The 27723-nt window shown below is 38.3% G+C and overlaps 1 protein-coding gene across 1 annotated transcript; it reads right to left on the reverse strand.

Moving 5' to 3' along the window:
* Positions 1-494: 494 nt before the first annotated feature.
* On the reverse strand, positions 495-19780 carry LOC147386619 (alpha/beta-Hydrolases superfamily protein). Its single transcript, XM_086422319.1, has 6 exons — positions 19360-19780; positions 4711-5194; positions 2879-3218; positions 2162-2260; positions 1790-1910; positions 495-855 (listed from the first exon to the last, which is right to left on the reverse strand). The coding sequence occupies exons 1-6, from the start codon at positions 19550-19552 to the stop codon at positions 638-640; spliced, it is 1455 nt and encodes a 484-aa protein (XP_086278445.1). The 5' UTR covers positions 19553-19780; the 3' UTR covers positions 495-637.
* Between the last annotated feature and the right edge of the window lie 7943 nt (positions 19781-27723).

The raw sequence follows: 27723 nt of genomic DNA on the forward strand, positions 1-27723 counted from the left end.
CTCTGAAATGCAGGCATCCTAAATCTAGAGGACCCACTCAATCCATGTGTATATGGGTTGGGATCTGTTGATTCGTGAAGAATGACTCCTGAGAAAACACATGATTCCAACCGTTTGGATCTAACAGTTGAGATTTTGTGGGTATCTTGAAAAAACACATCTCGGAGATACTTATGCCGAGGATAAATCTCAACCATTAAATTTTGATTTTAAATGGTTGGATCGTTTTTTCTTCTCATTAGTCATTCTTCGTGAGTCAAGGGATCCTGACCCTGTGATCTCGTAAGGATATCATTCTCACAAAAAATCAGCCCATGAGAAATTTGAATGGGCTGATTTTTTATGATGATATCTCATCATAGAGATCATCCTCACAAAAAATGTGCCCAGTCCGAAACTTTTAACACATATAGGACAAAACATGGGCTCCCTAAGTGTAAGCTGCCGAATGTGTGTCTGCATTCAAGAAAAAGCACTCCAGCTTCCAAAGACTATTAGACAGAATTTCTTCCTGTATTGATGGTCTAAACTGCAATACTGCATCATTCTACATTTCTATGCTTAAGCCATGTTAAATTTGTCTCTCGTTATTAAGAAAGAAAAGGAATTTATACAAATAATAGAATAATACTGAGTCTCAAGCCATGGCTTGCAGAAGCTGCTCCTCTGTAGTAGCTCCAAATACTCTTTGCAGGAACTTGTGTACAGCTGAAATGAATTCTTCCACCTTTTCTTCATGAGGCAAATGGCCACAGTTGTTGATTACATGTAGGAAAGAGCCAGGTATAGCTCGTGACAGTCTCTCAGCATTCCAAGAGGGAACAAGTCGATCACTATCACCGGTGATGATTAGAACTGTATATATATAGAAAGATAGGATTTATCAGATAGAGACCAATAACATTCATAATGGTTACTACCAAGTTTTAACTTGTTCAATTCATGTCATTACATTCATCAATTTCTTATCACTATCATCCATCATGATTAGTACCATAATGTTCAAAAAAAAAAAAGACGATGAATGACATTTGTTTGTTTTTGTGAGAAATTTTTTTGAAATGGATGGTTAGATAGTTCATTTTTAAATTATATGCTGATTGGTAACTACGATGACCACCCAAACAAAATAATTTTGGGTTGTGGGCAAAATCCAAATTATGGCCTGCCAACTGAATAATCCAGATAGCTACCCGAGTAATGATTGTTTATGACGTACATGGTACTAAGCAACGCCATCCTAATCGTACCTCTTTTTCTTCTATAATAATTAAGGAAAATGCCAAAGTAACATTAAAATGTACATCGATTCTCACATCACTGACGTGAATGTATGTACAAAACCATAGATGCTTTTCATCGAGATACAAGTTAAAAGCATCTATGGTTATGTGTGCACCACAACATCAGCAATGTGAAAACCAACATTTCAATGTTACTGCAGCACGACTCAATAATTAATCTAGAGAGTTACCATTGCCACACTGTGTGCAATTCTTTGGTGATTTACATAGGAATTGGTCTGGCAATTAGTAAAAGTTATGCGGTAATAGCAACTCTCTTAATCTAATAGACAAAAAAAACTTTTTTAATGCCGATTTTCCTGCACAGCTTGGTAACTTATTGTGTACTGTTCACCATGCCAACACAGAGATAAATAAGTCAGGTTTTCCATTTTCACAATGTCAGACAACTCACACTTGTCCACGACCAATTCTGACCTTTCAATTTAATTTTTCCAACTATCAGCGCAAAGGACTCAAAGAAAATAAGAGTTAAATATTATTACCTGGACAAGAGATTTCATTGAGTCTTTTTGTTAGTGGTGGCTTTGATTCAGATGCAGAATCTGTAAGCATGGCTATTGTGTATTCCACAAGAGCCTTGTCCCAACCCTTGGTCCTCAATGGCTGCATTGATGATAAAATTGATTTTAAGCTCAGCAATTAACCAGGTTTGAATAAAAGTACCATTGTGTGTAGGAAATACCAATATAATTAAGAGAAAGACAGCCATAAAAAAGTAGAGAGATTCTATTGCCATGCCAACTTTTGCTAACGCCGCCCCAATTCATATGTATTTACCAAAGGATTAGCTCACATATTGGGGTGCTGTTAGCAAAAGTTTGTGTGGCAATAGAAGCTCAATAAAAGTAACTCACTTTTGTATAACCATCCAGGACATGATCAGTGACTTGATTTGCATCATACCATGCATTCCGAACAGCAGCTGTACCAAATTTATCAATTATCATCCTTACCTGCAAAGCCAAAATGCAATTACGTTGGGATGAAAAAATTAGGAATGTGTCAACTTCTACACGTGATTTTAGACATAATTGAATGAAGAAGATTTCGTTCTGCTGACCACAAATTTTTGGGATAAGACTTCATCTTGATGATGATTGACTTTGACAAATCAAGAGTTTATTAGACAATTGTTCTGACCATGGTTTCAAATCTTGTTCTCAGTATCGTCCATCAACAAGATGGATAGACAAGGTGCCTCAAGCTTACAGAATCTTGCGAAATAAACGAGATGACTTGGCCAAGATTTTGAAAATCTTGTCCAAGTCAGTAAAACTCAGCTAAGTCAACCAGGATTTTGTATATTTCTATTAAAATAATTCACTGTTTTAGAATTAAAATACATATTATCTAAATAAAATACGACTTCAAGATTAAACATCTTTTTAATCAACCTTTTTTTAAATAAATAAATTTAAATATACATAAATAAATAATTATAAACTGAGTTAAATCATTTATCTCGTCTGAGACTACTTGGTCTCGTCCATGAACAATACGGGACATCAAAGAGAGATTTCAAACCATGGTTCCAACGGTAAAACTTATAACAAGAAGGGCATTCCACTTACCAACATGACCGCAAAGGTTGAACGCAGAATTGCCGTCAAGGCTTTCTTATACAGAGAGTTGACCATATTCACCATCCCTTTCAGTATCCACATTAGTGATTGTGCAATATACATAGAAATCTTTGACAAAATATTCCCAATCTTCAAAAAAGGGTCCTGTCGATCATTTGAATTAGAGTTGTCATCTTCAATCTTGTTTTCTCTTCCAACTTGATTTCCTTTCACCACCTTAGGTGAAGTAAGTGGGGCTAGAATTGCAGGAGCAATGAGAATAAGTGCGGCTACACGTTCAGGAGCCTCAAAGTATGTATCAACTGCTACAAGAGAACCAGCAGAGTGCCTGAGGGATCTCATATTTTCAGATTTGGACAGATTTCAGGTGTCAGAAAAGAGCAGTTTGCAAGAAAGAACACTTGAGTTGTGTTAAAATAGGTTAAAATTTGTCAGAAGTAACTAATGGCAGTTTAATTTTGATAAAAATAGTCAAAATGATAAAAGGAATTTTCTATAATGGCCTAACAGCTAGAACCATAGTCACCAAATTCTTTGACTTATTGAAAAAGTCATGATTAGATCTTGACTTTTCCTTCACTGATTTTTTTAGATTCTATTGCCACACCAACTATTTGCTAATGCCACCCCAATTCATATGTAAATCACCAAAGAATTAGCACACATATTGGGGTGGCATTAGCAAAAGTTATGTGGCAATAGAAACTAAGCTTTTTACTTTTTTTAATGATTGTTAAGCTTTAACACGGTGCTGGCGGTAATTGAACCAAAGTATATGGTATCATCACCCAAAGACTACCAACTGAGCTACTTAGCACATTCTCCCCTTCACAAATTTAAATGTGATTTTCCAATGAGACTTCGTGATTAAATCACGAATTTCACAATTAAATCACAAACTTTGTGATTAAATCAAGTAAAAAGCGAAAGATGACATTGAAGAACTAGTAACAGAAGATTACCTTGATGAAGATGATGTGATCATTTCATTAATGAAATATCAGATAATGAGGACGACATCAAATATTTTTATATTAGAATAATACAAAAACCTTGAATGCATTGTGAACTTGTGGTTACTTCTTGTGGATGCATGGATGACATCAATATGAGGGATTTGGTGATTTATTATGTGGCTTAATATGGTATTTGATGATATAATATGAGAACACCATGAGGTATCAACACTAGCTCGAGTTCTTTAAAAAAAAAAATTATTTTATTATTTTTTTCCCATTTTATCAAATTTTCCTTTTGCAGACTTATTCCTAAACCCCAACTTGGCGACTATGGCTAAAACCCATATGATACTCAAAACTTGTGGGCCGTTTGAATCACTACTTTTGCTAAAAAAGGATATCTTTCTGAACATTAAACTCTTAAGATATATTTCTGGTTCAATAATTGCAATTTAAATGGGCATTAGACTTAAAAATCTGTCATATGACAAAGTCCAAGCTCCTATAGTCCTATTTGATAGGCTATAAGGATTTTTTAAATCGGAAATGTGATTCACCATTTGGTGATCCCAGTTAAACGATATATGGCAACTGATCTAGAAAAAGGTAAACAGAAGATTGTTAGGGTTGTCTACGAGAGATTCTACTTCCCCACCAAATTTTGCTAGCACCACCCCAAGATGTGTGCTAATTCTTTAGTGATATACATATGAATTGGGATGGCGTTAGCAAAAGTTGGTGTGGCAATGGAATCTCTCTTATCTAATCCTGCCATATCAATGGACCATTTCTAGTGGCTATACCTAGATCTCTTCTGAGATGATACCTGTGAACAAAAACGTAATAGCAAAACATACATACCCCACTAAAATTGCCTTCTTTGTGGCTAAAAAGTCGAGGAAATATAAGGTTGCGAGCACAGAAAATGCCATGGAGTATGGATTTAAAGGCTTCTTGTCCTCACTAGCATTCGAATGCTCAAATGTACGCACCCTTGAGGTCAATCCAAAGGCAGGTCTGTCAAAAGCAAGAACTTTTGAGCCAATGATCGATGCCAAGGGCTTCATGACCCGATGCCACGAGAACAACGAGGCTCCAAAACCATGTAGTAAAACCATGGGAAGCCCAACCTTTTTAGTTTGATTGAGAGATTGAGGCGCTTGGTTTTGGAACGAGCGTTCTGTTTGCTCCTCTGCATGGCATATCTTGTGGTGTATCTGAACTCCTTTGAACTCACAAAAACAGCTGTCAGGATCAGCTAAAACAACTGGATCAACTAATTCATCCTGGTCTATACCAGCTATTCTCTGCTTTTTCTGACTTGTTTTTGTCCCCAACAATTGCTCTGAAAAATCCAAACCCATAAAAATTTTAAAGCTCAAAAGTTTTAAAGACAATTAACTAAATGAAACAAACCAAGATGTAAGTTATTATCTGTTGTCTCAGTGCATTTTTTTATTTTTATTTTTGATAAGCAAGCAATGGTATCAAAATAAAGTAACTACAAATGTTCCAAGGGCATACCCCCCAACTTTACCTAAAAATGACTATATCTGATGTTTAGAAGAAAAAGAGTCACCACTTAGAGCTATTCTAGCAGCTGAAGGGAACTCATTAACCCATAAAAACTCAAATGTCCCTAAACATAATTGGAAATTTATCATTAAAAGAACCAATTCCTGACCAAATATCCCTCAATAAGAGAGTAATTATTCCATGGGCGAATCACATTTTGGATCAGATCAGGCTATGTTGCATGACACCAACCACGAACTTACACATTTTAGAAAATCTAGGTTTGGCTTTAGCAAACTACAAATACCCATTCCCAATATATTTCTGTTTTTTGAATTTGACCCACTAGTTTGCTCTGATTGGATTATCCAGCAAAGTTTAATCAAACATGCCTTATGAACATCAGATAGAGTTTTAACTCCCAACTCCCTTTGGATGAAGAGTATGTAATGTTTTGCCTTCCAACCCAGTGTCTTGTTTTCGAACAGTCCTATGTGCCAAAAACATATGAGGCAAATTTTCTATCTATGTCAGTAGGTACATATTTTGGAATGGTTAGAATTAATAGTAAGTAAATGGCATTGATGCTAGGATGTGCTTCAATAATGTTAACCTGCCACCTTCAGATAGAAGCTTTGATTCCCAACATTGAACCTTCTGAGTAATCTTATCCACAAAACTGCTTAAAATATCTCTCGAAATTTTACCTAAGAATAAAGGAACCCCCAGATAATTCGTTGGGAGTCTTCCTCCTGCGAACCCCATAACCTCTTTGACAACCACCACATGTCCAGTTGGAATTTTTTCTTCCATGAAAAATCTAATTTTTCAATGTTAATGACTTGGCCTGTCACTTGTTCATATACTTTCAGAAACCCGCTGAAGATTTTGCAAAGATAGCTTCATCACTTTTGCAAAGACAAATATATCATCTGCAAATAGAAGATGACTTTGGACCGAGTAACATCTTGGACCTACAAACCTTTCAACTCTAGACTGACCTACAAACCTTTCAACTCTAGACTGATCAACCAATCAGCTCAGGCTTCAACTTAAAACGTCTTTAACAAGAATTGAATAGTCCGAGGGAGAGGGGATCACCCAACCTGAGAAATTGGGTTCTTCTAAAATAACCAAAATTTTATCCATTAAAGATCACTGAGAACCAGGCGTTTGAAATACAGCCCCTAACCAGCTGGATCCATTCACCAAATAATCCAAACATTCAAGAGCTTTGAAGAAAAAAAAAAATCCATTCCATATGATAATATGCCTTGTTCTATCATCAATACTATATTATTTCCTTTGATCTTCTTAGTCAAATCTCCTTTCACGTCATGGGCTGGGATCACATTATCATGTATGTTCCTTCCATTGATAAAAGTACCTTATTATCTTGAGATCAAGGAGAAAAGGAGAACACAACTGATTTACCATATTTGTTTTTAGAAAATTTTATAAAAGACATTACTTGAATTTATAGAATGGAAGTTGAACGGTACTGAAAAATCTCCAAGGCTTATTTTAGGAAAATAGGATATTATTCTTGATTATTCTTGATCACTCTTGACTTTTTAGAACATTCTTGTAATCTTTTACAATAGGATAGTTTTCTAGAATATTCTTATAATCCTCTACAATAGGATAGTTTTCTAAAATATTCTTGTAATAGGATAGTTGGTCTATAAATACCCTATTAGGGTATTTGTAATGGGTATCCAAGAATTCTCAATAAATTCAGTTTTCTACATGATATCAGAGCCTTAGGCTCATATCCTGGGAATCGATTTTTTTTTCTTTTTTTTTGCTGTCTTGTTCGTTGTTCATTTTTTTTACCCTTCCTTCATTTTTTCCTTGTGATCTTTGCTGAAATCACGATGTCAGAAGAGTCAGGAGCCACCAGTCAGTCTAAGATGGTGACGATCAATCAGGCTATAGGGGAGTGGCAGAATATTCAGGCTGCTTACAGACTTAATGGTAAAAATTACCTAAAATAGTCACAGCTAGTTCGAACTTTTCTCAAAGGCAAGGGAAAACTCAGTCATCTCCTTGGTACCGGACCCGATAAAAAGGATCGTGTATTCGCTGCTTGGGATGAAGCGGACTCCATAGTCATGGCGTGGCTTTGGAATGCAATGGTGCCGGAAATCAAAGACAGTTGTATGTTCCTCACCACAGCTAAGGACATATGGGAGACAGTTTGACAGACATACTCAAAAGTAAACGATTCAACCCAGATTTATGATATTAAGACCAAACTTATTACTACAAAACAAAGTAATCGTTCAATTACAGAGTATTATAATCTGTTGAAAAGCATGCAGCAAGAGATGGATCATTATAGGTGTATTGTGATAAAAGATAGTGAAGATGCTGCCATTCTCAAAAAATTTATTGAGAATAATCGAACATATGACTTCTTGGCGGGTCTCAATCCCGAGTTTGATCAAGTGAGAGTGTAGATCTTTGGAAAGTAAGAATTACCATCTCTAAATGAGACAATTGCGATTGTTCATGCCGAGGAAAGCCAAAGGGGAGTGATGCTTGTTCCACACGCATCACTAGAAGCCTCAGCATTACCTACAACAAATCCTAGAGAGCTAACTTCCTCAGAGAAGGCTCTTATTGTAAACTCAGAAGGTAAACGGTAAGATCAAAGAAATGGTAACAAGTCCAATCTCATCTGCAACTATTGCAAGAAAACAGGACACTTGAAGGAGCAGTGTTGAAAACTTCTTGGGAGACCACAAAACTTTTCTACTGGTAGCAGAATTGGCAACAAAAGGGACATGCTAATCTGACACAAACCAACAGTGATGGCTCAGGTGCTCAAGAGAATTTTAATAGCAAGGAGATCAACAAAGAATACATTGAATGGCTAAGATCACTTATCAACTCCTTGGAGAAGCCATCGGGTATGTGTTCATTTGCACATTTAGGTATGATTTCTTCTTCTCATGCCTTTAGTGTCTCGGATAGTAACCATTTCGACTCTTGGATCATTGATTCAGGAGCAACTGACGACATGACTCATTGCTCTTTTATATTCTCCACATATAGTCCATGTTCTAGTAATAGAAAAATTACATTGGCCGATGGGTCATTTGCTATTGTAGCAGGTCAAGGAAATATTCACATAAGTCCTTCATTAATTCTGAAAAATGTTTTGCATGTTCTAAAACTTACAATAAATCTAGTCTCTATCCAAAATCTCACAAAGGATTTGAATTGTAGCTTGACCTTTTCATCCACCTCTTGTATTTTTCAGGACCGAGCTACGGGGAGGACGATTGGGCATGCTAAGGAAAGCAGTGGCCTCTATTACCTTGATGTGCAGAATAAAAATAAGAGTTGTAGGATTGATTATCCATATTCCATGTTGTTAGATACAAGATCTCCAATAAAATACCAGATTTGGCTTTATCACCTTCAGTTTGGACATCTTTTCTTTAGGACTTTGAATGTCATGTTTCCTTCCTTATTTAAGAATGTTGATATTCGTGAATTTCATTGTGACATTTGTGAATTTGCTAAACACAAACGAGTTTCTTTTCCTTTGAGTAATAAAAAATCATTATTTCCTTTTCAATTAATCCATAGTGACATTTGGGGACCGTCAAGAATTTCAAATATTTCAAGGGCTAAATAGTTTGTCACGTTTATTGACGATTGTACTTATGTCACATGGATTTTTTTGCTAAAACAAAAATCTGATGTTTGCACGGTTTTCCCTATTTTTCATGACATGGTCAAAAATCAGTTTGGGGTTAAAATAAAAAAAATAAGATCTGATAATGCAAGAGAATATTTTAATCAAGTATTATCTCTATATTTTCAAAAAGAGGGAATAATACATGAATCCTCTTGCATAGATACACCCCCGTAGAATGGAGTGGCAAAAAAGAAGAATGGCCATCTCTTGTCAACAACTCTTGCAGTGTTATTCCAATGGAATGTCCCCAAATACTTATGGGGTGAAGCAATTCTCACATCAGCCCACTTAATAAACCGTACTCTATCTCGAGTTCTTGATTTTAAAAGTCCCTAGGAGGTTTTTTCCAAATTTTTTCCTCATTTTGCATCTCACAATAAATATTCATCTTGAGTTTTTAGATGTGTCTCGTTTGTTCAGATTCATTCTCATGGTCGTAGTAAACTTGATCCTCGAGCTCTTAGGTGTGCCTTCATGGGGTATTCCTTAACTCAAAAGGTTTATAAATGTTATCATCCACCATCTTGCAAAATCTGTGTTCGCCAATGTAACTTTTGTTGAAAGTAAGTTTTTTCCAACCTTCTCTTTAAGGGGAGACACTTACTAGTGAAGATAAGGACCAAGGGGATCATGGCTTTCTAATGGACTTTCCTGCTCAAGCTAGCCAACCACCAACCCAAAACACTCCACCATTTCCCTTGCCTAAAACTGAACCACCAAAACAACTTGAACAAGAAGTTGAGCCATCAAAACAACCCAAAGCTGGACAGCTTGAACCTATAACCCCAGGACATACTCGTATTGAATCAGTTGTCACGAAACCATTGCAAGTTTACTCAAGGAAGAGAGTTCCACTGCTAAGCCGAAGCTAACTCAATCGTCCGAACCAACTCTCGGAAATGAGGTAAATACTGATATCCTTGTCATCAACTTGTCTTATGAAGTTTTTGAAAAAAATGATCTTGACTTACCCATTACAGTTAGAAAAAGGTACCCGAAATATCCATTGTCTCATTTTGTGTCATTTGGAAAAGTGTCACCATCACACAAAAGCTTTCTCACCTATCTAAACTCCACAACCATACAACAAATACTATCCGAGGCCTTAAGCAAAGAAGAATGGAGACATGCTATGAAAGTGGAAATGGATGCACTTGCGAAGAACAAAACCTAGGAGTTGGTGGAGCTGCCCAAAGGAAAGAAACCTGTTGGATGCAAATGGATGTTTTTTTTGAAGTATAAAGCCGATGGATCACTTGAACGATACAAGGCTAGATTAGTTGCAAAGGGTTATACACAGACCTATGGAGTGGACTATGAAGAAACATTTGTACCGGTAGCTAAGATGAACACAGTAAGGATTTTGTTGTCATTGGCAGCCAACTTAGATTGGAGTTTACACCAATTCGACGTGAAAAACGCCTTTCTTCACGAAAACCTAGAGGAAGAGATTTATATGGTGAGGCCTCCAGGATTTGATGACAATTCAAGAGATAAGAAGATATGCAGGTTGAAAAAAAGCATTGTATGGGTTAAAACAATTTCCACGAGCATGGTTTGGAAGGTTTACAAAGACAATGTTAGGAATGGGCTACAAACAAAGTCAAGGTGATCACACTCTATTCGTAAAACACTCGGCCTTTGGGGGAGTAACTGCACTACTGGTATATGTGGACGATATTATTGTCGCTGGTAATGATGCGAAGGAAGAAGAAGCACTCAAGAAATGTCTTGCAGAAGAGTTTGAAATAAAGGACCTAGGTATAGAGGTTACTCGTTCAAAGGAAAGAATATTTGTCTCACAACAGAAGTATGTGCTAGATCTTCTCAAGAAAACTGAAAAAATAGGTTGCAGGCCCATGGAGACACCAATAGAAGCAAATCATAGGCTAAGTAAAGCTCCAAAAGATGAGATTGTAGACAAAGGGATGTATTAACGTTTGGTTAGAAGACTGATTTATCTCTCTCATACTAGGCTTGACATAGCATATTCTGTTAGTATGGTTAGCTAATTCATGCACAATCCTAAGAGTATACACCTGCAAGCCATATAACACATCCTCCAATACTTAAAAGGTAGTCCAAGGAAGGGAATTTTATTTAAAAAGGGAGCAAACTTGCGTTTGGAAGCATACACAGACTCAGATTATGCAGGGTCCGTGGTGGATAGAAGATCGACATCCCGTTATTGTACATTTCTAGGAGGAAATCTAGTTACATGTAGAAGTAAAAAGCAACCGGTAATAGCAAGATCAAGTGCAGAGGCAGAGTTTCGGGCAATGGCACAAGGAATTTGTGAACTTCTGTGGATCAAAATAATTCTGGAAGATCTTAGAATCACCTGGGACAGTCCAATGAGATTGTATTGTGATAACAAGTCAGCCATCAATATTGCTCATAATCCAGTGCAACATGATCGTACAAAACATGTGGAAGTGGATCGACAATTCATAAAGGAAAAACTAAACAATGGTTTAATTTGCACCCCATACGTTTCAACAGAAGGGCAACTTGCAGATGTTCTGATGAAAGGATTACCTGGAACCACATTTCAAAAGGTCATTGGCAAGCTGGGAATGGAAAGCATATATTTACCAGCTTGAGGGGGACTGCTGAAAAATCTCCAAGGCTTATTTTAGGAAAATAGGATATTCTTCTTGATTATTCTTGATCACTTTTAACTTTCTAGAAAATTCTTGTAATCCTCTACAATAGGATAGTTTTCTAAAATATTCTTGTAATAGGATAGTTGGTCTATAAATACCCTATTAGGGCATTTGTAATGGGTATCCAAAAATTCTCAATAAATTCAGTTTTCTACAAACGGAAATTAGGAAAGGAAGACGGTACCTGAACCTAAGGAATGACAACTATACATATTAAATTTACCACCTTCAAAATGATGCCCTCACTAAAGAAAATCCTTATTGACACCATAATGGTCCAGATTTATTATTTTTCCAAGTTTTTTGGACAAAAAAGCTATGAATCCATCCGAACCTAGAGTCACATCTGGAGTTTTGTTTTCTTTTGTACATGTATATTGATAGGTAAATGATTAGTGATTAACAAGGTGAATTTGGGTTGGATCAATCTCCATTCTATTATGACAAAAACAAATACATAATGCATTAAAAAATGCCTTCCTTTAGCTCTAGACTTTGCGATGCAAAAAAGGTCTTCAAATTCCTGAACGCATGATCCCATCAAATCATTGTCCTCCAGTCAGGAGCCATCAATTGCTTGAATTTTTCAGATATATGTTTAGCATTTCTCGTTCTAGCAGACATGTTAAAGACTTCGTTTTATGATCTTCCACCCTGAGCCTTGAATTTCTGATTCCACAAGGAGTCCTCTCCTTAATCAAGCTAAAGGACACAAGCTCCGATTTCTATATTTCTTCATATAGTGGTTGGTTCCAACCTCTTCTAATAATCTAGACTCAAATCATGTACTTTAATTCCATTTCTTTGATTAATTTTTTTTTTTGGACAAATCCCAACAGCATTTTGGTTCCAATCCTTTTAGAGCATTCATCACTATTTTCAATTTAACAAACACCCAATAGGTCGACAAACACTCCATCCTTTCCAATCAAGCTTTCATGAAAACATCAAGAAAATTCGTTCCATTTTCCCCAAAAGTTAGCAAACAAGAACAGTCTTGCATTTGGGTGATGCTTCTCAACAGATAGAAGTAATAGGCAATGATTTGAAGAAATCTGACTAAATGCTTCACCTGGGAGTGCCAATGCATCTATTTATTCTGCAGAAAAGAGAGCTCTATCTAATCTGGCACAAATCATTGCCTCACCATGCCGATTGTTACTCCAAGTAAATTTTTGAAACTGTAGTGCCATCCATTCATAAATTCTTCAAACTGTAGTGCCATCCCCCTCCCCCCTTTTCTTAGCAGCTTCAATAAGTGCATTGAAATCTTCTACCGCAACAAATTTATCCGAGACACCAAGATACCATGTAGGTCCTTTCATAGCTCCCTTCTTTTTGTAATATACAAGCTCGTTTGACTACACAAATCATTACAGATCTGGAACTAAACTTAGCTTCAAAAAGAAGGAACCATTAACCACTTCTAATCAAAGTAATTTGAAATGGATTGCAAAACAGAAAAACCTAAATCCATCCCCAATCTTCACATGAGGCACAATTAAAAAGCAAAGGTACTACCCAAAGATCGCCTAATTTTCCCAAAATCCTTTTTCATTCTTGACATCGTTTCAAGAATTGAAATAAGAATCATACTAAACTCATTTTTCAATTTTTACAATATCCCTTTGGATGGGACATTAAGAACAACACTAATGTTTTCTACAAGTGTTGAATTCATGACAAAGAACTTACCCTCAGAATTGATATGCTTCTAGTCATGGTTTGAGTCCATGATTGCAAATGGAATCAAGACTTCTTCCTCTTTGCTTCTTGGTCTTGAATAGAGGGTAAATTGGGGCCTACAATGATCTCTTTTTGTTGTTCTTCCTCCATATCATTACTAAAACTTCCCATTCTGTCACCGATATTATACAATGGGGCAAAAACTTTTGGTTATGCACCCCAATATATAGACACCCCGAGTGGGGGGGTTGAGAGTTTCCTTTTCAATTTGAAAGACTTCCATTCTTGAAACATCAACAACCACCTTCCCATCCACCATGTTTTCATTCACAATTTGAATTCCTTCAGATATTGACACATCATCACCCTCTTTCTCGTCCACCACACATGCTTCTACAATAATTTTTAGTTTATGAATTTTTTTTGGAGAATTTTCCTTCACACTGGTGTCACATTCTAGCTCTTTCCTAACATATCTTCTTTGAATTTTAATTTTGATATTTTTTGGAGCATTCAATCTTCCACCATGTTCGAACCATATGGGACCACGTCAACAGGAACTTCCACATTAGCTTGGGCTCGTAGGTCAATCGAGGTCTGCCCCAAGTCAATTTCGCCTTTCTCCTCGTCAACCTCTTGCAGAATTTCCAGTACTCCCTTCAATATACCCGAGTCAAGACTTTACAAAACATTTAGCATATCTTCAATATTTCCATTAATAGAAAGAGTTTTTTACTTTAGATTTCCACCTTTTTTTGCCTCAATGGAGATTCTTAAAATTTTGGAGCAATTACTTATTCTTTCCCTTTTAATGACAATTGGCTCCTTTATGTCCTAGCTTCGAAAAAAATTGAAGTAATCTAGAAGAGATACATATTCCATATTTCTATTGTTTACCAAAACACATTCGGAACACATCCAATCCATACACGTTTTGGGTAATCTATTAACAAGTCCATTAGCACACACGCCTTAACATCGTTCAACCTGAACGTGTTATCTGTTAACAAGTTCATTAGCACACACACCTTAACATCATTCAACCTGATTCACTTTCTAGTAGCTTGATAAATAACTAGTACCTCTCCCATGATTGAGGCTATACTACCAAAGGGTTTTTATCTAAAGGCCTAAAGAAAGGTGTCCATTTAAACACCCGAATGATAAATCCAACCACCTCTAGTTATTCCATCAACCAGAAGAAGATCATGGCTGACTAATTTGAGAAAGTAAAGTAGAACATGCTAAAAAACCCCTTATTGGCATTCCAACATCCACATGTGAAAGTCCAATCCCTCCCTTATTTGCTAAAATTTTGTGAAGGAGTATTTTTTTTTTTTAAAGTTGCTCACCATTCATCCCCAAAGTTCCGCCATTCCTTGCAATCAATTCAGATAATTTTCTCAATTTGATTAGGTTCAAACTCTGGTTGATCACCCCAAAATCGTCCAAGCCTCCAGAGTTGCTTCATATATTTAATAAAAATAAAAATGGTGGAAAATATTCAATATTTTACTAGGTTCATCAAATCGAGCAACTACGTCCCCGGGCTCCATGAGAACCATTTTAGTTAAACTGTTGACCATATTTCTCCCCTTTTACAATACATAATGCATTCCCTTAAATAGATAAAAACCTAAGCCTAAAAGTAATCTTGATCCCCTAAATTGGAAAGAAATTAATACCTATCCATCTACAATTGCAACTCCCATATTTAGGTATATCCAAATAAGATTGTAAGGGCATGAAATAAATTCCCCGTCCAGAACGCTATGAGTAGACTAACTCACGTGACTATTATCGAGACAAAGTCAAACTCCTAGCAATGTTTTATACCAAATATTCAAGCAACCGAGTTTAAGGTAAGATCAACATTCCAAATAGGAAAGGCTGATTAGCCAACGAAGAAACATGTGGCAAGATAAGGAGAAAACTTGCTCCAAAAGGAAAGGGAATCTTTGACTAATACCTTCCTAATTAGTAGGGGTTTTGGATTTTTAGGGATTGAGGGGCTAAGGTCTATAAATATGACCTCCAAAGAGGGCAAAGGTACGCAAATCTTTTATTACTAAATTGCTACTCAGCTAAATTAGATAAATAAGAGATCTCGTTCATTCAAGGCCTAGGGGAGGAGGAATGTATAAACCCCATCACAAATATCATGCCATCTATTATCACAGATGAATTTGGTACAATCTCAAGATACAGGTCAATGTGCTCATCAAGAGACTAATTCCACCCTAACATCGAGATTTACGTTGATTGGTGCCTAATGGCATGATATTTAATCCCCAAAGAATGGGAACACAATCTTTAGTTATCAATCTTGACAATCCAATCCTTAAGATTCCTTAAACCAAAAACTAAGTCCAATTAAGATGTGGAGGTCCACGCTGATTAGATCATTGATCATATCCTTGAAATGGGCATCACTGCTAGCTTAGATTTAGAAGGGAACGGGGTGAAGCTGGCTTTCTACTTGAGGTGGCTTTGAAAAAACAAGAAGGGATTGCAAATTGTTTGAACAAAGTTATCGACGATGAGACCCAATTGGAGAGGAACAAACATGCACAGAGGAGAAGTGGAAAAGGTTGTAGTTGCAAAAGTACCTCCAATAATAGATCTTCAGGGGTATATTTCTCCAACCAAGGAAAAGAGTGTTGTAGTTAAGGTGAAAAACCTGAAAATCCGACTCACAAAGGAGATTCAAGAGATGCAAAAAATTTCTACAATGTGACTGGAAATTCTAGAAAGGCCCCCATTCCATTTAGATTTGAACAGATGTGTCTAAAACACCCGAACTTCAAGAAGATGGTCCAGATTGGATGGAGGGAGTCTTCTTTTGTGGGTAGATGGCTGCATGTTCAGAAAAAAAAACTAAAAGCCTTAGAGGGGGTTCTTGTGCTTCCAATAAGGAGACCTTTGGGAAAGTAGATTTTCAACTGAAAGAGGCCTTAAAGACCATTGAAGATTTAAGATAAAAAGGTAAAAATCAATCTGTTAGTGAGGGAGGAAAGTGAGTTGAAACTTAATATGAAGGCAAAATTCCAGAATTTGGCAAAATTAGAAAAGATTAGTTGGAAGCAAAAGTCAAGGGTAAGGTTGTTGAAGGAAGGGGACGGGAAAACGCAATACTTCCATCGTATGGCAAATGCTCATTGTAGAACCAACCACTTATCCAGGTTAAAGAGCAACAATGAGTGATTGGTAGGCAAAGAGGTTGTAGCAAAGGGGATCGTGGATTTCTACTCTATTTTGTACTCAAAGTTACCCATCCCCAGGACAAGAACCACTCGGCTTCCTTTTGATAGAATTTCTAAAACTCAAAAATTTTTGGTTGGAGAGACAGTTCGAGGAGGAAGAAGTGAGTTCTACCGTGGTAGGTGTGACTAACGATAAAGCTCCAGGGCCAGGCAGGTTTCCTATTGAGTTCTTCAAGTTTTGTTGGGAAATTATTAGGGAGGATTTCATGTTGGTGGTGGACTTCTATAGGAAGGCATTTTTGGATGTCGGGTCTAATTGTTCATTCATAACGTTGATACCAAGATTTATTGCTACTGAAGATATCAAAGAGTTGAGACCTATCAATTTCATTAATACAACTGACAAGATTATTTCTAGTTTGTTGGCCAATAAGTTGAAGTGCATAATCACTACCTTGATCAATTTCAATAAAGGAGTTTTCGTTAAAGGGCGACAGATTCTTGATGGGGTTCTTGTGGCGAACGAGTGCTTCGACTCTGGATTGAAATCTAGGAAGGCAAGTGTGATGTGCAAAAGTTTACTAAGAAAAGGCATACGATCCTGTTAATTGGGACTTCTTGATATTCGTTCTAGAAATGATGAGATTTGGTGGGAAATGGATTCGTAAGATTAAAAGGTGCATCTTGTTAGTTTCTTTCTTGATCCTTGTGAACGGGTCTCCTGAAGGTTTCTTCACGAGTTCTAGAGGTCTGAGACAAAGGGATCCTCTTTCCCCGTTCCTTTTCATTATTGTGACGGAGACGCTTGGGAGGATATTGGAAAGGGGGATGCCGGTTGGGGACATCAGTGGTTTCTCAATTGGCAACAATGGGACGGTAGTGTCACATCTCCAATTCATAGATGATACTCTTGCCTTCTTAGATGTGTCGTTGGAACAAGCTGGGAGGCTTGGAGGTTTGATTTGTTGCTTTGAAGCAGTCTCAAGCATTCCAATAAATGTAAAGAAGAGTAATATTTTACAGTTGGAAGGATTCCAAATGTAGCTCTTTTGGTGACTTCTTCGGATTGGAAGGTTGATAGTTTCCCCACTTTATACTTAGTCTCCCATTGGGTGCTCCTTACAGATGTTCCAAAACATGGGACCATGTGTTAGAAAGGGTGAACAAGAAACTTGTGGTGTGGTAGCCTAACTACCTTTCGAAGGGGGGCAAGGTGACTTTAATTAAGAGCATTCTCTCTCGCATCCCTATGTACTTTCTTCCGTTGTTCCAGATGCCTAGGAAGGTCGAGTTAAAACTAGATAAGATGATTCGGGATTTCCTTTGGCATAATAAAGTAGGAAACCGAAAGCATCATTTGGTGAGTTGGAGGGTCGTGACTAAGGCAAGAATAAGGGAGGTCTTGGGATAAAAAATCTCGGGGAGGCTAACATGACTTTGTTGGGGAAATGGATTTGGAAATTCGGGGTGGAGGTGCATAGTCTATGGAGGAGGGTTATTACAGTAAAGTTTGGGAAGACTAAATTTGGGTGGGAGTGTGGTGTGGTGAGGGCACCTCATGGTTGTGGAGTTTGGAAAGGAATTCCGATGGTGTTACCGGTGTTTAGATTGAGAACAAGATTCAAAACAGGGAAAGGGGATAGAGTAAGGTTCTAGGAGGACAGTTGGTGCTGCCACATGCTACTTATGGATGAGTTTTCGTCTTTGTATTCTATCTCTACAAAAAAAAGGACTACCGATTACTAGCTTTAGGCGATGCCTAAATGGGTTGTGGTCGGGGATTTTGGGTTTCGAAATGCTTTTAACGATTGGGAAGTAGAGGAGGTTGGGAGATTGGTAAATTGCACTATTTTACGTCATTATGACTTAGAGAGGGAGGACATAAAAGTTTGGAGGGAGAGTAAGGGTGGCTTATTTTCGATTGGTTCTTTTTACCAGTATTTGGCTAGTGATGATTCTCCCTCATTCCTAGAGGTGCGGTGTGGGGACCTAAAGTACCTTCTAAGGTAGGTTTTTTTACTTGGACTGCAATTTTGGGAAGGATTCAAACAATGGATTTCTTGATGAAGGAGGGGTTTTTGTGCAGCCAATTGTTGCATGATGTGCTTAAGGGATACGGAATCGGCAGACAATGTGTCAATACATTGTTGGGTGGCCCAAGCGGTTAGGTCCCATTTTTTGGGTTTATTCGGGTTTCGGTTTGCTCACCGGCGTCGATAAGAGTCCTCTTTGAGTTATGGCTACAAGTTGGGAGCTCTTTCTCTGGGATGAAAAGGGCACTATGGAGTATTACAGACTTTGCCATTTGTTGGGGTTTGTGAAAGGAACGTAATAGAAGGATCTTTGAAGTGAAGTCCTTGGGCACACCAAATCTTATTCTCGCTATTTTGGGTTTTACTTTCTTGTGGCCTAAAGCTTTTGATGAACTTGTAATGGTGGGTATTGCAGATTTTGTAGGAAGATGGGATTGGGTTTGTAGTATACGAGAGTGACTTTGTGTGTACTGCTTTTCACTTGCCTCGGTGGTCTTGCTTCCCCTTCTTACTATTAATGAAATCTTTTTATTTATCAAAAAAAAAAAAATCCAATTATATCAGTCTGCTGTTGCTTATATTTATTTTGTTTATTCACCCGGATGATAAACATAATCTGAATAATCTGATTTTATAAAAAAATTAACCAAATATATTAAATAACATAAAAATGCAAACAGACCGAAGCAGCTCACCCGAATACTCGGCGCCAGAGCCGCTAACTGAAGCAGCTTCCAGGCGGAATTCCTTCTGTTTATTCGCATATTTGAAAACGGAATTTTCGGGAAATCTCGGGAATAGGAATGAATCGTATCTCGAGAATTCCAACTTAGAGCGGGAAATTCGGGGTACAAAGCACACTAACTGATGATCAAACCCTAAACTCATTTGCAGAAGCTGGTTTTTTCTTTTTTTTTTTACTTTTTTTATAACAGAAAATCCGGTTTCCTGGAGAGGATTCGGAGATTTAGTGTATTTTGGCGGGAACGAATGGTTTTTCCTCTGCTATTATCTATCATTACATAGAGAAGTAGGCAAGGTTTGGAAACGGAGGAAAGACGGAGATATTGTACGGATTCAATTCGCTCGCTCAACCAATTATTATGTTGTTGTACGATTTCTGATTTATTTATTGGGTTTTATCTTGTATGGGTAGATGGGGACTTGTGTTCCAAGTAATAAAATTTTCACTCTTTCATTTGTTTGAATGTGAAGTATGCTTCACGTTCACATGTGGGTTTAAATAGATTATTAATAGATCGAGTCTAGATCAAATTGGTAGCTAATTTGATAAATATTGAATTGGGTCAAGCTTAATTTTATATACAAAATCTAAATAAACTTCACGACTTTTAATAAATATGTAACATAATTTATATACTTTCTAACATGCTATCAGATCAAGACATGGTTGATCCATCAGATTTGATCCAATAACATATCGAATCAAAACCTTATCAGACCATTTTCAGAATCCAACACATTGATCTAGACCTGAAATTATCGAGTTAGAATAGATCGGATTCCGAGTCCAAACTGATCTAAAATCTTAATGCGCGCATGTGTGCACATCGCGCAAGTAATAGCACACACACACACACATAGTAAACTAGGCTGGGCTGGGTCTTACTGTGGTTTTTTTTTACTCAAAGACCCATTAATTTTATTGTAATCTCACGCGATGATCTATTAACTTCTTAAACCGTTAAGAGTTAATGTATTGCGACCTAGTGTGGGATATACAAAAAGAAATAACCTGTAAAACAAAAACAATGTTCCTATTTCTTTTCCTCTTTTTCGTTATCAATCATTATTGTTTCTCATACACCCATCGATTTGATCGAGTTTGTTGAAGATCTATTATTTTCGGGTGCACACTAACAGATTTGTGACTGTTGAATATTGGAACTCGGGCCCTCTTACTCTTGATTACTAGTAGTGTATAACTTTTCTTAATTGGTGAAACCTTAAGTAAAAATGTAAAAGTCAAGAATCTTTGATCTATGTCTTTAAGCTTGTACATCAAATAGATAACAGACTAAGTATACTTGTATCCTTAAGAAGATCTAATGTGTATTTGCATTGAGATAGCGAAATATCATGACTTGAGTGGACTACCTCTATCCCGAAAAAGTATTTAAGAGTACATACGTACTTAACCTCAAAAAGTACTATTCAATTGTTTTTTAACCCTGTCAATTCACTATGCATCATCTTTAGTTACTATAATATCATCCACATAAACCAAGATAATGGTGTTACGGCCATCCACTTATTATCGAATAAAACAAGTATGGCTAGAGTAGCATCTAGAAAACTCTATAAATAGAATGACCTCCGGAAAATTCTAGAACTAAGCTCATAGAGACTACTTTAGACCATATAGAGATTTGAAAATGCGACATACTTTCCTAGAATACTTCCCCTAAAGACGAAATCCAAGAGGGGGATTTATATAAATAATCTTTGTCAGATCGCCATTTAAAAATGCATTCCTCACATCAAGCTAGTGAAAAGGCCATGAATGACATGCCGTTAAAAAAATAAGAAGGTAGACAATAGAAAGTTTTGCTACAAGGGCAAATGTGGCACCAAAATCCTTTTCTAGAGTCTATATAAATCCCTTAACGACGATAAGGGCCTTGTAACAATCAACAATATCATTTATAAGATACTTGACCATGAAAATCCTTTATAACCAATAGTCCACACCCTAGAGGGAAACGAAATACGTATACAAGTGTGATTCTTTTATAATGCATCCATCTTAGTAGTCATGGCTCTAATCTACTAAGGATCATGTAAAGCTTCAGATACAGATCGAGGAACTTGAATAGAGTCTGTGGTAGCAAAATAGGCTCGATAGAAAGGAGAAAGACCCTTATAGGAAACAAATTGATTGATAGGGTGATCCATAACACACGTTCGCTAACCTTTTGTGAAGTGCAATACGTTAGTGAAAGTCAAAAATAGAAGGAATAAGAATAAATATAGAAAGGGTTATACTTGAGTCTAAGAAGGAGGTTAGAAAGGTTGGAGAGAAGGGAAGACGATGAAAGTAAACTTGCAACAACGACGAAGATGAATATGGAGATAAAATTGAAGATGGTAGCATTATAAAAGAGGGATCTCGTAAGGAAAAAAATTCTTGTAAAGAAAATTATGCACAAAAATATGGAATATTTTCAAAAAATGTGACATCTAGGGAATGAATAATACGATAAGAGAAGAGATCATAGCATTGATATCCCCTTTGACGTAGATGAGTAACCCAATAAAATACAACGAATAGCTTTGTTATCTAGTTTTATGCGATGGGGAGTTCTATCTTGAAAAAAATAAATACACCAAAAAACTCTCGATGTAATAGAGAAGAGAGTGCTATTAGGTCGAAAAACATGAAGAGGCACCCATTCCCCTAAGTTGCAGCTCGAAACACGATTTAAGAAAAAAAGTAATAGTAGGAATTGCCATATTCAAATATGACTTGGGAACATGCATCCCTCACAGAAGGCAATGGATGGTGTTTATGAGATGGTGATTCTTGCGTTCTGCCACCCTGTTTTGCTCAAGGATTGTATGGGCAAGTTAACTGATGAAGCATACCATGCTCATGGAGATGGGACCGAATCCCATCAGAAATATACTTCCCTACATTATATGTTCTAAGATATTTGATAGTAATGTTGTATTAAGTCAGAATTATTTTAAAAAAATTAACAAAAATAGAGAGTACCTCAGAATGAGAACGCATTAAATAAACTCAAGTACAACGAGAACAATCATCAATAAATGTAACATAATATTTATGCCCATTAAAAATAATACTAGGAAAAGGTCCCCACACATTATAATAAATTAAATAAAAAATAACAATAAATATAGGCATGCGAGGAATATAAGTGGTACGTAAACTCAAGATATGGAAATTGTCACAAGGGGAAAAGTTGACCTAGGCATCACAAACTTCAAGAGGATGTCAATTATATGAAGACGTGAAGAACTTAGAATTAAAAAAAAAAAAAGTTTAACAAAGGAGATGAACCATTGGAGACACACAGATTACTCCCTGGTGGGGAGGGCCGTTATAGCTCAAGTCGATCAGAAGGTTTTCGAAGTTCAGAGATGTTGGGTGAAAAATAACCAAGCAATCAGGGTAGTGGAGAGAAGAGATAAGGGAGGGTCGGAACTTGTGCTTTTTGAAAAAGAAAGAATGTGGTTGATGCAGACTTTGGAGGATGCCAAGAGCTGGAGAACAGGCAGTTTGTTTTGGAAGAAATCGACGATTTTGGGGCACTGCAAGATGGCACGAGGGTATGAAAATGAATACGGTCGATTCATTAAAATTTCAGAATTTTCAGGGCAAGGTTGGTTTCCTTCACTACTGATCCCGGAAGGAGATGCAGGATTAGGATGGGATAATCTTGGTGAGGCATTAAACAAAGGTGGAGCGGCTGAAGGAGATCCTTGGAAGAGAGGGGTAGGTAACATACTCCTGTCTGGGAAGGGCAAGAACGATCCCCATAGACCAACAATACTTATCAATAAGATTGACACAATAGAACACTTCGGTGTATGGAGGTGGGCGATTATCTGCGAATCAGGGGACAAATCGACTTGCTGGGAAGAGGTGGAGGGAGTGGTCAACTCCTTAGCTCCAAATTCTAGTAAACTCGTTCTAAGACCGTGTGGGCCCAATAGGAGGTTATTTGTATGCCATAGGAGAAAAGACTTCGACATCTTTATAAAACTGAAACAAATTAAGGTCCAGGATGCCGTGGTTGGACTAAGAGCTTGGTATGCTAACTGTAATAGCATTGCGAAGAGCTGGGAGCATAATGGGACATGGATAGACATCATTGGACTCCCTTTCCATAGGTGGGAGACTAAGTCCTTTACCCTCATTGGCGATATGTTAGGCGGTCTCATGGAGATCAAGGAGTGTACTCGAAACTTGGAAGATCTCACAGTGGCAAGCATTAAGGTTAGACGGAGAGCACTAGACATCCCCAGATGGATTAAATTTCCAGTAAGGAATGTACAGTTGACGGTGGGCATCAAACTAACTGAGAACATGGAGGACAAAGTGGAGAAGATGAAGCCTGGCAATAGCAAAGGTGGCATGGACTTAGCAAAGCAATTGATGTCAGATCCATTTAATACAATTCCAGCTTCTACTACTGTAGCAATGGGCCATGTGGAAGGATTTAAAAATGCTTTGTCAAATCATAGGAATGGGAAGGCGGCTGCACATGAGTATGAAACAAGTAAAATGATTTTTTCTTCTAATGTCTATGCTGACATGATAGAGACCGTTGGGGCCAAGACCACAGATGGAACATCAGTAGGGCCTAGTGCGGTGGGCTGCTACGACTCAGAGGTGGACCGGGCGAACACGAGAAACAATCATGTTCTACACGAAATGGGCGGATTAACTGGACCTGGCGGTCCATTAATTCATGAGTTTAGTATTCGGGCTGTACGCGGGATGGAGCAGGTTTCTGGGCCAGGCGGCCCATCTTACGCAATGGACACCTCTCAACACAACTGTGAGACAGACCAGCAGTCGCTTTGCCACATGGGCCCAACGCTTAACCCACATCTTAACGGTCAGCCCGAAAGCGAGGCAGAGGAGATCTCTGGAACAGGCGGCCCATTATATGCAGTGGGCAGGCCACAACCCGACAATGAGCCAACCCAGCTGATTAACCAAGTAGGCCCAGTGCATAGTGCTCTTAATGTGCAGCCTGTTGGTGAGGTGGAGATGCTCTCTGAATCAGGCCCAGCGTTTAAAACTCAGCCCTCTTACGAGATGGTCCAAATACCCGATCCAGATCCAAAACATTCAAAGGTATGTATTCAGTCTACCTCTAGTTTGACTCAATTAGTTGGCCCGGACAGAGAGGTGAATACAGAAGAGGGTGTTATAGCTACAACAGATAGAATTTTAGCAAGTGGAAGCGCCAGTGGATTGGTAGGGACAAAACCTTCGAGCCTGACATTCTTGGAAGGGGACCTCATTGAGGACATGATGAAAACGAAGGCAGTGGGAGCTGGTGGTGTAGATAAGATCGACTATCAGGAAGATGATTTAGAGATAGTACCAATCACCATGGGGCCTATGGAACTGATTCATGAGGAACAGACAGTTTGTAAGCAACTATCTAGTGTTGGAACTCAGTCAGGAGGATATGAAGTGATACATCATGAGTTGCTAGATGATCAGAGGCGGGGAGGAAGACATGCCTTGGGACAGGGAGGTTTTCTACAGTTACTTCAGTCCGTTGAAGATTTGGATCTTCAAAGAAATGGTTGCAATAGTGAGGAATTGGTGAATGGTGGTGAACACAACAACTTTGCTACAGGAGACGTCATACAGGAGGAAACCGAAACGGATGTCATTCCCTTGGACATGGTCGATAGAGAGGATAGTTCGGGGAGCTGGGGAAGGAATAGATCGAAAAACCAAATAGTGGAAATACTAGCTGACTGGATCATTCATAATCTGAGCGAAGTTAGTTGGGTTGCTGGGTTATCTACAGAAGGGCAGTCAGAAGGTACTGATATTCTGTTAGAGCTGGCACTTAAGAAACGGGTTGGGATTGGCGAATGTTATAATACAGCGATTAGAGAGGATGATCCATTAGACGAGGAACAAGCGAGTATCCGAGACGAGGTGGAATTAATCCTAAGTACAGAGGTGGGTCAAGAGGAGACAGGACAACAAGGTTGCCGAAGTAAAGGGAAAGGTGTTGAGATGGTGGATGAAAATAAAGTGAAGAAGTTAAGGGTCAGATTGGTCAAAGAGGTCCAGGAGTTACAAAAATCAGGGGATATGATTAAGATTGGAACGTCCGTAGTCTTAAGGAGCGGGAGGAAACTTAAGGTTGCAAATGACAATTAAACTTTTCTCTTGGAATGTGCGTGGACTCAACAATAAGACCAAAAGGGCGTCAGTTAAGGCACTGCTTCAAGCGCATAAGCCACACGTAGTAACACTACAAGAAACTAAATTAGACCAAGTGGATTTGGCGATGATACGTGACATTTGGGTTGGTCGGAATGTGGGTTGGAAAGTTCTTACATCAAATGGGACAGCAGGGGGAGTTTGGGTGCTTTGGGACAAAAGGGTGATCGAGGTGGAGGATTCTTTAGTGGGAGCCTTTTCTGTATCTATTTTGTGTCGGTGTGTTGGGAAGGAAGACAATTGGGTATTTTCGGGAGTGTACGGTCCTAATAAAGAGTGGGAACGTGAGCAGTTCTGGGAGGAATTGGATGACGTGGGTAGTTATTGGAACCGTCCGTGGTGCCTGGGAGGAGATTTCAACGTAATTAGATTCGCTTGTGAGAAACAAGGAGGATCGAGGGTAACAACAAGGATGAGGAGATTTGGGGAATTTGTGAATCGAAACAGTTTAATGGATATCCCCCTCCAGGGTAGAAGTTTTACTTGGTCCAATCATCATGATATACCCACTCTTAACAGATTAGACAGATTTCTGGTCTCAGATGATTGGACCTCGTTGTTCTGCCAAATTTCTCAAACGACTATTCCAAACCCAGTTTCTGATCATTGCTCCATCCAGTTGGAAACGGGGCCATTTAGTAGGGGTCCTATTCCGTTTCGCTTCGAAGTGATGTGGCTAAAGCAACATAACTTTAAGGAATTGGTAACTGAATGGTGGAGGAGTTTCTCATTTGCAGGATCAGCAGGGGAGGTATTCAGAAAAAAGTTGAAGGCCTTAAAAAAGGCACTAAAAGTATGGAATAAAGAATCTTTCGGAAGGGTGGACGTGCAAAAAAAGGAGGTTCTGTCGAGAATTGAAGATCTGGATCGTAAAGAAGAGATGAGCCCTATCTCAATGGATGATAGGGCAACGAGAATAAACCTTCGTGAGAAATATCAACGGTTGGCACTTATGGAAGAGATCAGTTGGAAGCAGAAATCCAGAATTAGATGGCTGAAAGAAGGGGATAGTAACACAAAATTCTTCCACAGCATGGCCAACGCTCGAGGTAGGAACAACCACATCATGAGACTGCAGGTGAACGGGGAGTGGTTGGAAGGAGAAGAGGCGGTTGCTAAGGGGATCGTGGAATTCTACTCGGATCTGTATACTGACAGAATTGGTGACAGACCAAAATCAGATTTACTGCAGTTTAATAGATTATCTGAGCTACAAGGTGATTGGCTGGAAAGATCCGTTGAAGAAGACGAGGTTTGGGATGCTATCTCAAACATGAAGAATGATAAATCACCTGGGCCCGATGGTTTTCCTGTGGAGTTTTATAAAACTTGTTGGGATATCATCAAGGGTGACTTCATCGCGCTAATTGATGAATTCTTCAGAGAGGGAGTGTTGGACCGGGACTCTAACTGTACTTTCATCGCGCTAATCCCAAAGGTAGCGGGGACTGAAGATATTAAAGACCTGAGACCCATTAGCCTGGTGAACACCAGTTACAAGATCATCACGAGCATTCTTGCTAAGAGATTAAAATGTGTCATTCAAGAGTTAATAGGGTGTAATCAGAGCGCGTTTATTAAAGGAAGACAGATTCTAGATGGAGTTTTGATAGCAAACGAGTGCATTGACTCGAGATTGAAGTTTGGTAAAGCGGGGGTGGTGTGCAAGGTGGACTTTGAGAAAGCCTATGATCACGTCAATTGGAAGTTTTTGGAATATATGTTGGGGAACTTGGGATTTGGTAGGAGATGGATTTCATGGGTTATGGCGTGCGTTACTTCCCCATCTTACTCGGTGTTAGTAAATGGGACGCCCCACGGTTTTTTTAAGAGTACAAGAGGGCTCAGACAAGGGGACCCCTTGTCTCCTTTCTTATTTATCATAGTAGCAGAAGCATTTGGTAAGATGATGGAGAGAGGAGTGGCGAATGGATATTTCTCAGGGTTTTCCGTAGGTGCGGGCACTGTGACTATTTCACATCTTCAATTCGCAGATGATACGTTAGTATTTTTGGATGACTCCATAGATCAAACAAGGAGATTAAGCGGACTGTTGTGTTGTTTCGAAGCGGTGTCAGGTATCCCAGTTAAC

The sequence above is a fragment of the Akebia trifoliata genome, chromosome 14 (genome assembly GCF_017979445.1).
Source record: "Akebia trifoliata isolate Shusen 1 chromosome 14, ASM1797944v1, whole genome shotgun sequence".
Taxonomy (NCBI): Eukaryota; Viridiplantae; Streptophyta; class Magnoliopsida; order Ranunculales; family Lardizabalaceae; genus Akebia; species Akebia trifoliata.